Raw genomic sequence first — 18,651 nt, 5'->3', positions numbered from 1 at the left:
TTTTTTTTGTCTGTTGTACTCCTGCATTATCCTATTTAGGGTCTCGGTGGGTCCGATTCATTGGACGAAAGGCAGGAAACACCGCGGGCAACTCCAACACAGAAAGGACCCGGACCGCCCAACCTGGGGATCAAACCCAGGACCTTTTTGCTGTGAGGCGACAGTGCTACCCACAATTTACATTGCATATGTTATGATAAATATAATCTTTTACCCCTGCAATATGTAAATTAAAAAGAGAGAATATACTGTATAACCACACTCACTCAAGTAGTTTAAATTATTTTGCCAAGTTCAGATTGATAGATAATACTTGATAGATAGTACTTTATAAGAACATGTTCTACATGTATATAATATTAATAAATTAAAAATGAAAATAAGACTTACTTTAAGTGTAACAGCAGCGGCTTTGATAATGAAGTCATTGACAGAGACCTTGATCTCCTCTGAAAAGAGAGAGAGATGAAAAATAGCAAACATGAAAAAGCAGCGAGCATGACTGATAAATCGGTTCTGTGATCTCCATTCCTGTGATCTACTGAACTACAATCAGTCCAACATTTAATATATACTCATATTTAATATTATTTTGTATAACAATGTTTTATATATAGTCGTATATAATATATATGACTGTGAAATGTGTAATTGCATCAAATAATTAATTGCCATGAACATCATTGGGGTTCTAATGTCTATATACTGAACAGTGAATTCAGAAAGTATTTAGACCAATGGACTTATATACACACTATATTGTGTTGTGGATCTGATTTTTAGTGGTTAAAACTGCCATTTATATCCATTAGTATTTTTATAATACAGTGGTACCTTGAAACTCAACGTCAATAGGTTCTGGGAGTGGCATTAAGTTTAAAAGGCGTGGAGTTTCAAGGTATTTTTTTCCCATAAGGATGTTTGGGAAACCTGCTAATGCGTTCCATGGTCCCATGGATATATTGCATATTGCATATATTGCATATTGAATATATTTTAGGCTAATGTACAATAATGGGGTTGTTTTTGACACTTCTACACTTAAAAATAACATAAATATAATATAAAAAAACACCAAAATAAAAAGCTGATTCTTACTATTTTTCCCTGAGCTGTAACACAAGTTTAAAAGTGAAACTGAGAAAAATCCAGATAAACACAGATAGATGTGGACGCTTACAGAGTGAATCTGATTCACAAATACAGATTCGTCTCATATTCACACTTTGATGACGTTTTACCGCACTGCTCAAGCCGAGCCCAGCGACTGTTCATTGTTAATTTGAAATTAAATAAATACATTGACACGTTGAGTTTAAGGGAAACGTTGAGTTTAAGGGTACAAATTTCTCAACAAAGGGCGTTGAGTTTCAAAGATTTTGAGTTTAGGGGACGTTGAGTTTTAAGGTACCACTGTAATTATTTTCAATAACGATTTTCACCCTAAATGTCATTTATAACCAAATTGTATTATCCAAATCTGCACAAGTGGTTACAGAATTAAGCCAGCATTTTCTGGCAGCTCAGAATGCATTTAACTCTACTATATTTAATAATTAATGAGTATCCCACCACTAATGCTGGACAAAAATGCAATACTTCTTAAGGCTTTAAATAAATGGCAAGCAGTTTCCAACAAAATAAAAAGTGTTTAAGGACTCACAGGTACTTGAGGATGAGTATTAAATAATAAATGTGGGAGCTGTGGTGTGTTATAACAAACAGCAGAGTGTTTCCTGGCTGATGCATGTACTCTCACCTTTAGCTAACTGTTTGCGTAGTTTCATCACAGCACCCAGGTCACAGTCCACAGAGGCATAAGCATGGGGTATGGTGGTTTTGGACTGTGTTAACCTCTGTGCGATCACTCTTCTTACATTGGAGGCTGGGATCTCCGTGAAGGTGCCCTACAAATGCCACCAGACAGATCAATTGATATAAATACTAAAACATCAGGTTTCAGAGATACCCTTTCAGGGATGCTGTACAGTAAGCTATTGACTGACTGGTTAACGGCAGAATACCAGAGGATATGTTATAACTTGGTGATGTCATTGCACTGGGTTCTTCCACTGTTAACTTAAGGTGCATTATTGATCCAGCTGTCACATTGCTGCTTATTTTGCTGTCTTTTATTAAAATATCAGGACAGTCAAACTGATTGATGAATAAATGTATTTCTAGCTGCAGTTCTTTTGATGGTAAAAACTAATTATGTAGCATTATTAAAGTCAACAGAAAAAAAAATATTTTAAAACAAACATTATTTTGCTGCTGTGTGTGCCACATTATAGCAGACATACAGACATTATAGCACTTCTTAAGACATATTTGGTTGAGTTTGGAGTATTTTTACTAGATCTTACCTAGCTCATTTAATTTCATTCTCATTTAGGGCATTTAGCAGATGCTTTTATTCAAAATATCCTACAATTGTGACAATACCATTAGAGCAATTAATGGTTAAGGGCCTTGCTTATGGGGCAAAAACTGACAACATGGCTATGGTGGGAAAACCCTCTAATTGGCAGCAACCTTCTGATTGGCGGCAACATTCTGATTATTAGTCTAGTTTGGTAACCGCTGACCTAACACTGCTCTATTTTAACATTGACTGACAGTACAAATCTGACTTTGCTGACTTGCCACTTTTCCTTTTAGACTACACAATCCCCAAAAAGGTAAGTACTGCTGGTTTAATCTATTATTTAGGAAATAAAATCAACCCAAATAAACATACAGCTATATAAACATAATGACTAAGGTAGAATATTTCAGTGAGAAATGTAGAAAAGTAATCAAAAGATCGCTGGTTTAAGCCCCACCACTGCCAGGTTGCCACTGTTGGTCCCTTGAGCAAAGCCCTTAACCTTCAATTGCTTACACAATATATACTATCACAGTACTGCAAGTCGCTTTGGATTAAAGCATTTGCTAAATGACAAAAATGTAAATTTAATTAAGTAAATGTCATAAACATGATCATACATGCACAAAAACACCACATTACAGCAATACATTTGCTGCTCTTTTCCACAATCAGCTAGTGCTCATAGAAGTCATTTAAGTAGATACATAAACACAAAACAAAATCAAATGAATGCATTTGATTATTCAAAATAATTTACTAAAAAATCATCTATATTGCATGTAGTTAAATGTTATCTTATTTCATGCCACACTGAGTTAGAGGTGGCACGGTGGCTAAGTGGGTAGCACTGTCGCCTCACAGCAAGAAGGTCCTGGGTTCGATCCCCAGGTGGGGAGGACCGGGTCCTTTCTGTGTGGAGTTTGCACGTTTTCTCCGTGTCTGCGAGGGTTTCCTCCGGGTGCTCCGGTTTCCTCCCACAGTCCAAAGACATGCAAGTGAGGTGAATTGGAGGCACAAAATTGTCCATGACTGTGTTCGATATAACCTTGTGAATTGATGAATCTTGTATAATGAATAACTACTTGTTCTGTCATGAATGTAACCAAAGAGTGTAAAACATGACGCTAAAATCCAAATGAACAAACAACACTGAGTTAGACTGGAATACAGGTGCTGAAACTCAAATGTAAATGTGCTGTTTTTGGAAGTTCCTAATCTGGCAATTTTTCAAGTCCACTTGTTTTAAGCTGTTACACTGTTATATAACTTGTTTTAAGCAGTTGACATTATTAATTCATTTCCTGATTTAGATATTTAAACACTATTCACAGAGATTTAGTTAACAATGGTTAAGCCCATTAGTAGTGCATACAGTATTAGGTGGATTAGGAGTGGATTAGGAGAAAGTGACAGTAGAGAGAGTGTAAGTAATTACAGTCTGAACACTGATGCTGGTTTAAGAACAAGCCTGGGGCATCATATTGGTGTTCCCAGTCCCTCAAACTACTAAAGCAATATTAGGAACCTAAACCACTTTTTGATCCCAACATTAATGTACTGTACTTGTTTTTCTCAAGGCACCTCAACCTGTCAAAACCAGTAAGCCAAAAAAAAAAAAAAAAGTTACACCTCCACTTCAATTAAAATGTTATACAGCTCCTGGAGATTTTGAAACTCTGATAGTCATACTTTGCCCATGGCTTATTCTCTAATGTTACTGTAAAAAGAAATTGGATAACTGGGGGATAAAACAAACAGAGCATTTATTTTCTGCCCAACTGCATTGTTTTTTCTGCCAAGATTTCTCACTAGTTTAAACATGCTTTTCCAATCTGAACATCATTTCTTAAGAGCTGGCAGATTATTTATCTGCCCGGTGGTGAACCATAAAGCAGAATGATCGGATAGGCTATAGAGGTAAAAGGCATTTCATAAAAAAAAAAACACACAATTTAAAAGCTTCATTTCTTTGTCAACACAGTTTTTTTTATATATACCAACCCAAAATTATGGAATCACCACACTTTAAGGATGTTCATCAAGGTTTTTTTTAGTTTGCAGCAAATAAACAACTCACAAATATGACTTTTTTTAAAATGTTTTTTTTGTATTTTGTTTACTCATTTACTCCCCATTTTCTCCCGACTTTTAGCGTGTCCAATTGCCCGATTGCATCATGCTTCCTCTCCACTAATGCCGATCCCCGATCTGATTTGAGGAAAACAAAGCTTACCCATGCCCCCTCCAACACGTGGGCAGTAGCCGTATGCATCTTTTCACCTGCACTAGGCGAGTGCTAATGCGGATCAGCCCTGTGTATGGAGAGACACACACCCTGATCAACGCTGCCCCCTGTGCAGGCGCCATCATTCAGCCAGCATCAGTTACGAAGAGACCCTATCCGGCTTACTACTACCCCACCCCTATATGAACAACAGGCTAATGTGGCCGCTCTGCCCAGCCAGATGGCAGAGCTGAGATTCAAGATCCCAGCTCCGGTGTGCTAGCGTGTGTTTTTGAAATATGTTTTTAACATAATATATATACATATATAATTAGTTTATTTTTTTTGCATTTTTTAAATATAAACCAGCACAATTGTTTAAATGCTAATCAGTCTGCAGTAATGAGGGAGTGTTTACACACATTGACAAGCTGCTGGCTGATTAAAATAAACTATGCCTTTAGCAATGGTCAATAGAAACACTGAAAAGAAGGATAAAACTCATAGAATAAGAAAATCCATCACAGAGCATGGCAAATGATGTTGGTTGCTCCCAGTCAGCTGTGTCTAAAAATTGGTGCATGTTTAATATTAGGTTATTAAAGGAAAACATATAACTGACCAAGAAAGATTGTGATGACAGAAATCTCAAAACCATATGTCTTAAAGTATAAAATGCATGACATAACTGTAAAAATCAACCGAATTAAATGGGAATGATGTCTAAAAATGCTATTTAAACATCAGTACCAACACAAACAGAAGAAAACAAGGTTGCTTTGAGCTAAAGAGAAGCAATCATGGGAGTGTGGATGATTAAATGAAAGTGATACTCCAAGTGATGAGTCACAAATCAATACCGGCTAAAGAGATGATGCTGAAACATATGAAACATATAAAGATGTCTGTCTAAATAAATACATTTTAGTCTGATTATGATGGTAATCCTTATCTCAACAGTCAATGCACAGAAATAAACTGAAAGTTTTGACACTTTTTACATCCCACTGACAGAAAATAGCTTGATGGTGAATAAATTATTATTCTGGATGATAATGCAGTTATACTATATAACTTGATAATTATATGATAATACAGAGCAAAACAAGCTAAAACCTTTTAAAAGGTCAAGATTTTTATCTGATTACATTTGAGGCATTAAGCAGACACTTTTATTCAAAGCGTTTAATTGTGACCAATTACAGTACAAGCAATTAAGGGTTACGGACCTTGCTCAGTGGCCCAATACTGGCATCTTGATGGTGGCAGGAATTGAACCAGCAACCTTCTACTTACCAGTCCAGTGTCTTAACTGCTGCTACCACTGCCTACCATTAAAAAGTAATGGAATTTTTGAAAAACTGGTCCATGACATAGCTCCATCCAGCACCTGATCTGTCAACTGCTATTTAAGATAGCTGGAACCAGCTGTAGTTGTAGCATAGCGGTTAAGGTACTGGACTAGTAATTAAAAGGTCGCTGGTTCAAGCCCCACCACTGCCAGGTTGCAACTGCTGGGCCCTTGAGCAAGGCCGTAAACCCTCAATTGCCTAGACAATGGGTGTGTTCGAAAAGCTAGTGCGCTCTCTACATAGACAGCATTTTACGTCATCCTACGCGCGCTCCCGAGAAGGAGGCTGTTCGAAATCCTAGATGCCTTAATATCCTCACTACTAAGGCATCTTAACATTTCAATGTTATTTTGACTCAAGAACAAGTGAGCATCGGAAGCGTCCTTAGTGATCAAGGCAATCCCAGCATTCAGCATAAAATGCTCTTCTCTCACAGAAAAATAAAAGAAACATGGCTGACGGGGCGGAGAAACGAATGGAGTTATTTTCAAACGTAAATAAATTATTACTGATTTTTATAATTGTATAAACCTGTACAAGTGTTTTTATTTGCAAGTTCGGGCTTGTCAGCAAATGTAACCGTTTTTGGTACACGAAGGGAGATAGGAGGGAGAAGAGAGTTAGTTGACATGCTAGCGTGCTGTGCCACCCCATCCCATTGATTTGAATGACAAGATGCTAAATGCGAAACCCGATGGAATCGCTGTCTAAGTAGCGCGTTCGAATAACCTGACTTATAAGTCATTGACTTATTAGAATCCTCTCTACTGAGGCAGCTGCCTATGTAGGCAGTAAGACAGCAAGGCAGCTCCCTAGGTTTTTGAACACACCCAATATACTGTCACAGTAATGTAAATCGCTTTGAATAAAAGCGTCTGCTGAATGCCAAAAATGTAAATGTAAAACCAGAATGAAGTAGTGTTTTTTTTTTTCATTCCATGCATTAAAGAATTCAGGCAGTCATATGAGCCTGAGGAGGATCATCAAAGTACAATTTTTTTTGGGTTGACAATGCCATATTATTTTTGTTGATCTAAAAAATATATGCCAATAATTCAAAAATTTTCATTTAATTTGTTTGAGGTATGTTTGATATAGCCACAATGTATAGCTATTAACCAAAAATAACCATAACTGTGATTTGTTAATTTGCTACAAAGTGAAAAAGTTAGGTGAATATCCCCCAGATGTAATGCCTCCGTCATTGCTTTTGAGGGTTGCATGTTTGTTGGGTCTGCATGGCCTATAGATTCCTGTGTTTTTTCTTATTATTAGGATAGGAAAACACTTACCGGAGCTCCAGGTTTGCCTGGCACAGAGATGGCTGGGTGGAGAGGCCGACCTGACATTGAAGCTGCTGGAGGTGAAGCAGACGGGATAGAAGTAGGAGTAGCAACAGGGGTAGGAGCAGGAGGGGGTGTAAACACTGGAGCTTCTCGCTGACCTCCATCTCCCTTTTTCAGCAGGTTCAGAGCATCCCTGCATGAGAAAGCAAAAGCATATAAATACATAAAAAATGTTTACCAGTGGAAAAGAAATTACATTTATATATAATGTTTCTTATACCACCAAATAAAAGAAGTGTTTGCTAGTAGGGTTTTGATATAACTAATCTTTAAAAGCAGATATGCTAAAGTATTACTGTACAAATAAAAACAACAAAAGTTCACATCCACTTGTAATGGTTATGTATGATATAGCAGTCTTTGAATTTCAATACTTTCTGCAGCTGTTCTATTTCTGTAACTGAATGATCAAAACTAGACTGGGTCCCTTCATTCAAGTTTATTGTAGATTGTCTCTAGATCAAAAAATAAGCATTCTGCATTTTTTAATATTTTTTTTTATAAATAAATGAAATTATTTTCTATAAGCTTTAAAGTGCTGTTTTGTGAGTGGTTGTAAGTCCATTGTGAAGTCCAAGCTTGGTTGAAATTATGGCAGACCTGATTTTCTTTTAGTGATTCCTTAATTAAATCTGACCAACCAGGACTAATTGACAGGAAAAGCTGAGTTTTCTTCTTGACTTGGCATGAGACCACTGTTTCATTTACTTTTGATGAATGCAGTCAAACTAGCCTAATTTCTATGGTTACAAAATAGCCACCAGCTTTAGTCAATACTAATCCCTAGCATAATATCTGGAATGCTACTATAGAACAATGAGGGGAAAGTTTGCAAAGACCACTTTTGAGATAAGGATAATGTTCTGTAAACTGATTATGTTAATTAAAGATTTAGGGCTGTTTTGCTGCTTCAGGGACTGAACAGTTTGCAATAATTAAGTTGACAATTAATTAGTATGACTTTGCACCACTAAGTACTTATACACCAATCAACCATAACATTAAACCACCTCCTTGTTTCTACACTCAATGTCCATTTTATCAGCTCCACTTACCACATAGAAGCACTTTGTTAGTGTGTGTTGTGCTCAGACACAGCAGCACTGCTGGAGTTTTTAAACACCTCACTGTCACTACTGGACTGAGAATAGTCTACCAACCAAAAACATCCAGCCAACAGCACCCCGTGGGCAGCGTCCTGTGACCACTGATGAAGGTCTAGAAGATGACCAACTCAAACAGCAGCAATAGATGAGCGATCTTTACATCTACAAGGTGGACCAACTAGGTAGGAGTGTCTAATAGCGTGGACAGTGAGTGGACACGGTATATAAAAACTCCAGCAACGCTGCTGTGTCTGATCAACTCATACCAGCACAACACACACTAACACACCACCACCATGTCAGTGTCACTGCAGTGCTGAGAATGATTCACCACCTAAATAATACCTACTCTGTGGTGGTCCTGTGAGAGTCCTGACCATTGAAGAACAGGGTGAGAGCATGCAGAGAATCAGATGGACTACAGTCAGTAACTGTTGAACTACAAAGTGCTTCTATATGGTCTATATGGAGCTGATAAAATAAACAGAGTGTAGAAAAAAGGAGGTGGTTTTAATGTTATGGCTGATCGGTGTATATAACTATCTTGCCTTCTGTTTTGCAGAATATTTGGGCAGATGGTTGCCTGGCATATGTAAAAACGGATAGTTCCGGTCCTAAGCCGGTTCGAAGCCGTTGTAAAATCCCCGATAAACGCACACCTATGACCACCTCACATCATTCCATATTAATACGCCACTGAAAAGAAAAAGTTAATGTTATTTTCGCCCTCATGTTGCCTAGCAACACTGTTAATCGAACTACCTTGCGTCGCGGAAGAATGCTTTATTGTAAGTTTATACACAATAAATACATTTATGATTAAACATTGTTGTATTTATTGTATTTTATGTTGACCGCCGTTTTATAAAAGCAATAAGCCACTCGAGACCGTACGTTACTGCTATGATTTTAGAACGGGAAAGAAGTTTTAGAGGAAGCACGTCATTCCCGTGCTAAAATCACAGTAACGCACGGCCTCTCGTGGCTTATTGCTTTAATAAATAAAATACAAAAAGAAACATACAACTGAAACAAAGTCAGCAGCAACGACTATTATATTGTTAATAAGTGCATGTGTTGGTGCAAATGTTTATTATTACGACCAGCTCAGCCAGTAGTTACATTTTTAGTGGAAACAGGTGCATGGCAGGAAGTGAGATGAACCCAAGGTTACCCAGGGGAAAGATCAGCATACAAGCGAGATTTAAAGGTAAAGCAACACTTTCTACAGTTTTACCCACTCCCTCACACTAGAACATTCTGCAACTAAAGCTAGCGTCAGTCACCCCGGGGTCTAATAAATTCAAGAGATTCCCCATTTTAACAGAGAAAAGGAATCTTCTGGTGTCCAGAGAAGAGACACAAAATGTCTGAATAAAACAAGGAACACTAGTCAAATTACCTTTCCGCCATTAACTAAGGGAGTTTATATAAAAAAATAAATATAGGGATGATGCCTATACAGTGACCCATGATCCAAAAAAACAAGAATCAATTAAAAATGTAACAGTTTTTCAGCCACAGTGAAAAACAAGAGGAAAGTATAATTAAATAACCAATAAAAAAATAGATTAAGGAGCTTAGATTTTTTTATATAAACAAATAGTATTTAACAAAAAGCCCCTTAAAGATAACAGTGGCTGTTTTAAGTGTTAAAATCAGATTCCTGATAAGGTCTTACAAAAGTGTTCGCCAGCTGTGAGGGAGGTTGAACACTAAGCTGTGTCTCCCATTTCATGCAACCCATCTGTCAAGCAGCTGGAAGCACACCAATCAACACTAAATTATAATCCCATACAAGTTCAGCTCTGACAGACAGTTCTTTATAATGGCTTGGTTGTGATGTATTGTAATGTATGGAAGCCAAATGTTGGTGATTTTCAGCCTGATTTTTCAGCTGGAATTAGAAACAGCCAACAGGAGTGAGAGAAACCACCAAATAATAAATAAATCAAATAATAAATAAACAATAAGGACATTGAATGGGGCATATTGAAGAATTTAAAGTATAACTAGAGCATATGGTTAAACTTGTATCAGTCTGCACACACAGTAAATAGGAACTGGTGTGTCCCAAATACAACACTATCAGGCACCCCTGACCAGAATAAAGTGGTGGTACATGCTTGAAAGGGTTAACTAACATTTTACATTTACATTACAAAAATGTGTCAGCCAGCAAAATCTAATTTAAAAGCTTTGTTTTTGACATGTGGAGCAAAAGGAAAAGAAAACGCCTGGCCCTACTGTGAATACAAACGAATGAACAGAGGCGGTATTCTTATGAGACGTATCTGAACATTGCTGCTGTTTCCATATTAGTTTTGGGAACATGTGCTTCACCAGCAGCTGTCACCATCACTTAACCTTAAACCTGACAGTCACCACTCACTGTTCAAATTCAACGTGCGAGACAGAAACATATAATATGTTTTAAAAAGTCTGAGTATTATGTTTAACATTTAACAGGTGGAAAGACTATACATACTTGCAGTAACAGGAGGCAAATGGATAAACTCAACTACTCATCTCCATTCAAACAGGCAGTCCCTTAAGTGTAATTAAAAATACACAGAAGGAAAAAGCACAGTTATCTAGCATTGTTCTTTTTCCTGCAAAGAATTCCTCTGTGACTTCACCAGTCTGTCTGGAATTGTATGCACTGGTAACTTAGTGGTTAAGATACTGACAAGTAATTGGAAAGCCACTGATTCAAGCTCCACCACAACCAAATTGCTACCGTTAACCCACAACTGCTTGCACTGCATCGTCCACAGTTTTGAGTAGCTAGGGATGACAGTGTGTGCTAAATGCTGCAAATGCACCTGTTTAAGAGTGCCACTATTAGCTTACATTAACTCTATCACATAACAGAACTTATGATTGCATTAGACATTTGCACATTGCCAAACCTTTGTCTACAAATGTACAGATGCGTGCATCTACACAAAACCCTTGACTTTTTTTAAATCCATGTAGCATAATTTTATTTGTAAATGCTTCATTGCACCTTCATTTCTATTCTGTTCTATTCTGTTCACTTTAAAAAAACACCTTTGACATTTTAATTTATGAATGCATTGGAAAACTTATAGTAGTGATGTTCTAACAATTTAAGTTATGACAAAAAAATTATTTGTTGGTTCAGTAAACCTTCTTCCATTGCTCTGATGTCTAGTTCCAATGCCTGTGTGTAGTTGTAATGATGGACAGGAGTAGGCATGTGAACTCTGGTCTGTTACTATGCAGTCTCATACACAAAAGAGTTTAATGCACAGTGCTTAGAACAGAATGCCTTAATCTGTCATATACACAGATACAGGTGTACAGTACAATGAAATTCTTTATTCACATATCTCAGCTTGTTTGGAAGCTGTGGTCAGAGCACAGGGTCAGCCATTGCCCTGCACCCCTGGGGCAAAGAGGGTTAGGGCCTTGTTCAAGGGCCCAACAGTGGCTGCATGGCAGAGCTGGGATTCGAACTCTTAACCTTTTAATTGATAGCCTAGTGGTTAGGGGCGGCACAGTGGCTAAGTGGGTAGCACTCTCGCCTCACAGCCAGAAGGTCCTGGTTCGATCCCCAGGTGGGGCGGTCCGTGTCCTTTCTGTGTGGAGTTTGCATGTCCTCCCCGTGTCTGCGTGGGTTTCCTCCGGGAGCTCCGGTTTCCTCCCACCGTCCAAAGACATGCAGGTGAGGTGAATTGGAGACACTAAATTGTCCTTTACTGTGTTTAATATAACCTTGTGAACTGATGAACCTTGTGTAATGAGTAACTACCGTTCCTGTCATGAATGTAACCAAAGTGTAAAACATGACGTTAAAATCCTAATAAACAAACAAACAAACCTAGTGGTTAGAGCTTTGGACTACCACTGTCCCTTTGCAACGCATTCACCTCATCACATGCATTGAACTGATCTGCAATCTGAGCCACCGTAGCTCTTTAGTTGACCTGTACCAGACACCACAGCCTTCATATCCTCCGACGACTATGAGCCTTTGCCGCTCAACAGCCTGTTGGCTTGTCACATCTCAGACCACGGTCCTTGGGAACTTACCATAATCTATAGGCATCCCTTGTTGATATTTCAACTCAGTCATATGGCCAAAACAATTTAACCTTTTTTAGAATGCTGATCATATCTGCTGCATGCAACATGTGACAAGAAACTACCATAAGCCCAACATTTCATATATCCCTGATTGTGACGTGCACTAAATGGGTATCACCATGCACAATCTTTGGGGAAGGGGGTGGTAGGGGTTAATATTTTGGCTCATCAGTGTACACAGGTATGTAAAGCAACTTAAATAGTTACACTGTCAATCACCAGCAAGTGCATATGAACATTTAACTTAAACTGTAGATCTTTTAAATCTAAAGCAACCTGAATACAAACCAATCAGAGTGGCATGAGAGATTGTTTATGAAGATGGCAGTATTAACATGATTAGGGTTTGCGAGCAGAGGTTTGTTTCTAGCAGGGCTGTATTGGTCAGGTATGTTGCTTCCTCTAAACAAAACCAAGACCTCTCTCTTAATATACAGTGTATCACAAAAGTAAGTACACCCCTCACATTTCTGCAGATATTTAAGTATATCTTTTCATGGGACAACACTGACAAAATGACACTTTGACACAATGAAAAGTAGTCTGTGTGCAGCTTATATAACAGTGTAAATTTATTCTTCCCTCAAAATAACTCAATATACAGCCATTAATGTCTAAACCACCGGCAACAAAAGTGAGTACACCCCTTAGTGAAAGTTCCTGAAGTGTCAATATTTTGTGTGGCCACCATTATTTCCCAGAACTGCCTTAACTCTCCTGGGCATGGAGTTTACCAGAGCTTCACAGGTTGCCACTGGAATGCTTTTCCACTCCTCCATGACGACATCACGGAGCTGGCGGATATTCGAGACTTTGCGCTCCTCCACCTTCCGCTTGAGGATGCCCCAAAGATGTTCTATTGGGTTTAGGTCTGGAGACATGCTTGGCCAGTCCATCACCTTTACCCTCAGCCTCTTCAATAAAGCAGTGGTCGTCTTAGAGGTGTGTTTGGGGTCATTATCATGCTGGAACACTGCCCTGCGACCCAGTTTCCGGAGGGAGGGGATCATGCTCTGCTTCAGTATTTCACAGTACATATTGGAGTTCATGTGTCCCTCAATGAAATGTAACTCCCCAACACCTGCTGCACTCATGCAGCCCCAGACCATGGCATTCCCACCACCATGCTTGACTGTAGGCATGACACACTTATCTTTGTACTCCTCACCTGATTGCCGCCACACATGCTTGAGACCATCTGAACCAAACAAATTAATCTTGGTCTCATCAGACCATAGGACATGGTTCCAGTAATCCATGTCCTTTGTTGACATGTCTTCAGCAAACTGTTTGCGGGCTTTCTTGTGTAGAGACTTCAGAAGAGGCTTCCTTCTGGGGTGACAGCCATGCAGACCAATTTGATGTAGTGTGCGGCGTATGGTCTGAGCACTGACAGGCTGACCCCCCACCTTTTCAATCTCTGCAGCAATGCTGACAGCACTCCTGCGCCTATCTTTCAAAGACAGCAGTTGGATGTGACGCTGAGCACGTGCACTCAGCTTCTTTGGACGACCGACGTGAGGTCTGTTCTGAGTGGACCCTGCTCTTTTAAAACGCTGGATGATCTTGGCCACTGTGCTGCAGCTCAGTTTCAGGGTGTTGGCAATGTTCTTGTAGCCTTGGCCATCTTCATGTAGCGCAACAATTCGTCTTTTAAGATCCTCAGAGAGTTCTTTGCCATGAGGTGCCATGTTGGAACTTTCAGTGACCAGTATGAGAGAGTGTGAGAGCTGTACTACTAAATTGAACACACCTGCTCCCTATGCACACCTGAGACCTAGTAACACTAACGAGTCACATGACATTTTGGAGGGAAAATGACAAGCAGTGCTCAATTTGGACATTTAGGGGTGTAGTCTCTTAGGGGTGTACTCACTTTTGTTGCCGGTGGTTTAGACATTAATGGCTGTATATTGAGTTATTTTGAGGGAAGAATAAATGTACACTGTTATATAAGCTGCACACAGACTACTTTTCATTGTGTCAAAGTGTCATTTTGTCAGTGTTGTCCCATGAAAAGATATACTTAAATATCTGCAGAAATGTGAGGGGTGTACTCACTTTTGTGATACACTGTACATTAGACATTTCATGGTCTGACAGCTGGCCCTATTTACTTAGTCCACACATACACAACTGTTCCTTCAACACCACCCTTTACTTATTGTATATTGTCTGTTTAAAATGGTGGGAAATTCCAATCCACAGGTTGCAATCACAATATACAGCGAGCACACGCCCAAGCATGTTGGGGGTGGGGGATTGCCTTCTTTGCTGTACAGCAGCCTCTGTCCTTCTGAGAAAACTTTTTAACTAGGTAGTGGTACAGGTAACGGGATATGTGGCTATTTTACCACAAGAGGAATAGACCTACAGAGATTGTTCAGTTAAACCAACAAACAAGTCAGTTAAATCAACAGAAACAGTCCCAGACTATTACTTATCCTCTAGCAAACTATTCTAGAGTGCCAGAGGGTAAAATGTGATTTATACGCTCTAAAATCTCACAAGACATTATCCCCTTTATCACAGCAATCATTAACAACTCCTAAACATCTGGCCCCATCCTACCTGATCTGCAGTCTCTGATACAGAAGCATTCTCTTGCCCACTCTTTCGAGTTGATAACTTTTTCAGCATGTGGATAGCTCTTACCTCTAAGGGCATTTCTACCAGGTGTCAAAAAAAGCAGATTTGTATCCTTGGACTGTTGACTACTTAAACTAGAGTGGGAAATGTGAAAGTACTTTTGTAGGTTGCTCTGGATAAGACAGTGTAAAGAATGCTGAAGCTAAATGCCAAAATGTAAATGTAAAATCCAAAACAGGTCACTTTGTTAAAGTTCAGCTATAAAATCCAAAATAGGTCAGGTTGGCATCGTTCCAGCCAACAATTTGAGCTTTGTATAGAGAAGCTAATATGCGGCTAACTGGTAATTAAAACTCTTTATCTGTGTGCTGTGAATTGTTCCAGAAGCAAGTCTGGAAGCCCTTTACACTGAACTCTAAAGTACCACTTCTTCACTGTCAGGAGATTGCATGGCCTTATGCTTATGTTTATGTCGACTATAAAAAAATAGAGCTTATATAGTTGCTTTATTAATTAAAATTAATTTCAACATACTTTTGACCATGCAGTGTAAATTTAAACAACTGATGAACTTATAGTTGCAATCAGAAATATTCAACCCCTAAAGGAAATAAGCTAAACTTTTCGTTAACTTTTAGCTACTAGTCTACTGCTAGTGTGTATGACCTAAAGTTGGGTTACAACATGATTAAACCATAGGGACTCAACAAACCACGCCTAATTTGCTTCAGCTGCAATGTGTTATATAAACACCACCCAAAGATGTGTTCAGAAAACTAGAGGTTTTTCAAAATAATGTTTTTTTATCAAAATTGCTTAAAAGTACAGTAGACTTATGAATTTAATTGGTTCCGAGGGGCTGTTCTTAAGTCAAAATGTTCGTAAGTTAAACCTATTTTTCCCATAAGAAATAATGTAAATAGAATTAATCCGTGCCAGACCTTCCAAACCCCTTACCTAACCTTTCTAATGTCTTAAATGGTCTTTTTAGTTATAAATACAAGTATATTTTCCCTTAAATCTTAAATTATAGAATAGACATTACTGTAATAAACAATAATAAACAACAATACACAGTAGTACTGTACATAAAAAAACACCACATTTCAGTACAGTACGTGTGCTGTACCATACACCATAATAAATTCTTTTTGGGGCCATTTTAATATAGAATTTTACAAAATATAAAGAAAACACCGTCCGCTGTCTGAATGTTCACTTACTGTGTGTGTATATATTTATATATATATATATATATATGAGAGAGAGAGAGACGGTCTGAGTCAACTTGTTTGTGACGTCACGTGTTTCGCAAATTTCGGTTCGTAATCCAAAATTTGAACGTACGTTAAGTTGAAAAAGATCGCTCGTAACCCAACTCAAGTGTCTACTTTACCAATAAATATTCTTTCTCTGTTTACTGAAACATCTTTTTTTATTTTTATTTAATTCTGTTTATTATTTCCAATTGCAACTGTATATAAGGACACATGAAAAAAAAAAAAAAGAGTATAAAGCTATAGTGCAAATTTGATGCAGTCTGAAGGGCTTTTGCAAAGCTCAGGATATGTGCAAACCTGCATGCATTGCTCACTTTCAGTCTACCTTTTGTGTTTTTATTAGTTCAAGTTCAAGTTACAAGAGTTAAGTTAGCATTGAACTGTGTCATCAGGGTTTTACCGCATGGTTTCAGGTCACATCCTCAGTGATCATGCTAGAGCATGTCTTTGTGTAAGCCTATTGAAAGGTTTTGTTCTGGACATCAGGTGTGGTACACAGGAACTTGATGTACTCGTTATTTCTTCCAAAGCTGTTTATTTAGTCAATTATATGAAGTGAGGTCCAGCAAACCACAGCTTTTCTGTTAGCATTTTGTTCTTATCAACAAAAGCAAAATGTTTTTTTTGTTTATAAATTATACAATTGTAGATATATAGATAGATAGAACTTTATTGTCATTGCTCAGTACAGGTACAAGGCAATGAAACGTAGTATACAAGTCTAGCTGTGAAAAACTGTACAGTTGCAATCAGAAATTTTCACCTTAAAAGGTATTATGGTGAAGTGTAGATCATTTAATTAATTAATTTATTAGGATTTTAACGTCATGTTTTACACACTTTGGTTACATTCATGACCGAAACGGTGGTTACTTGTAAAACAAGATTCATCAGTTCACAAGTTTAATGTCAAACACAGTCATGGACAATTTAGTATCTCCAATTCATCTCACTTGTATGTCTTTGGACTGTGGGAGGAAACTGGAGCTCCAGAACGAAACCCAAGCAGACATGGGGAGAACATGCAAACTCCACACAGAAAGGACCCGAACCGCCCCACCCGGGGATCGAACCCAGAACCTTCTTGCTGTGAGGCGACAGTGCTACCCTCGTAGCCACCGTGCCGCCCTCACGAATTTAATTAAAATATACAACAAGAAGAAGTAAACAAACAAATATGATGACACATACGAGCAATTTTGATAAGTCTACAGTTTTGAGTTTCAATAAAAGACAGCTACTTGACAAATATCTCTGTCCACTATTATTCAACCCTTAGCTTCAGTACTTGAAGTACTTCAAAACATCCTTTTGTCTTGGTAACCTCTAATAACAAATTCTGGTAATTGCTACAAACTTCTGACTCCTCTCTTGTGGAATCTTTTCTCTTTCTCCCCAAGCAAAATATTTTAAACTGGAGAAAGAGGCCAGCAAAAAAAAAAGCCACTCCAGGATTTTCCAGGACTCATTATTTAACCAAGCTTTGGTTGACTTGGATGTGTGCTTGGAATTATCGTCTTGCTGGAAAGTCTGCTTATCACAAAGGTAGAATTACCACAGAAGGCATAACATTACTCTTCAAAACGTCTTGGTATTTCTGTGAATCCACAATGCCAGTCACATTGGGGCTGGACGTTATGGCTAAACAAACTCATCTCGATATGCTTTTGAGAAGTGGCGATATACAATACGATATAATGTAAACTTAAAGTACAATAGCAGGCCACTGCCTGTATTTTACCTTATATTGTTTATAAATTATCTTAAAAACACACAATATTGTAGTTCTGATAAATTCTGACTAATTACAGTGTTTATATTTTGTATTATTACAGGCTGTATTTGTATTCATATTGACAATATTTATATTAAACAAACCAGCAAAATCTCACAATCACATTTATGTTGTCCGTTTTACTTCAAATGAATAAGCATCAAAAAAATCCTGAAAACGTTTAATATTTGATAATGCTTTGCTATCATTGCAAAATGAAATCACACGGTAAACAGCAGCACTGCAACCCAGATCAACCACACAGCAGTATAAAATCATAACCGCAGCTTACCTTGGAGGACATCTTGTATATTTCCAGAATATTTCCAGAATATAAAAATCCAAATTTAACTGTGTTTATACACCTAACTAATGAAAACCGTCTTAGATCATTTAACTTAATTTATTCTCTCGGCTGTCGCGGTTTAAAGCTGAAGCTGGTAATTAGTTCACTTATCTGTCAATTATACAAGAACCAATGAAGAGAGAGTTTCCG

At 38.1% G+C, this 18,651-nt stretch overlaps 1 protein-coding gene across 2 annotated transcripts in view; it reads right to left on the bottom strand.

Annotated features, from left to right (window-relative positions):
• Positions 1–18,651, bottom strand: part of pdhx (pyruvate dehydrogenase complex component X) — a 64,811-nt gene that overhangs the window by 13,706 nt on the left and 32,454 nt on the right. For both annotated transcript variants that reach the window (XM_063001646.1, XM_063001656.1), the window contains exons 6-8: positions 7,240–7,426; positions 1,760–1,907; positions 391–449 (exon numbers count right to left, since the gene is read on the bottom strand). In XM_063001646.1, coding sequence (XP_062857716.1) covers positions 391–449; positions 1,760–1,907; positions 7,240–7,426 — 394 coding nt within the window. The remainder of the gene's footprint in view (positions 1–390; positions 450–1,759; positions 1,908–7,239; positions 7,427–18,651) is intronic.

This window comes from Trichomycterus rosablanca, chromosome 1, assembly GCF_030014385.1.
Source record: "Trichomycterus rosablanca isolate fTriRos1 chromosome 1, fTriRos1.hap1, whole genome shotgun sequence".
In the NCBI taxonomy this organism is placed as follows: Eukaryota; Metazoa; Chordata; class Actinopteri; order Siluriformes; family Trichomycteridae; genus Trichomycterus; species Trichomycterus rosablanca.
The sequence above is the reverse complement of the archived record's forward strand: the minus strand, read 5'-3'. Positions and strand labels throughout refer to the sequence as shown.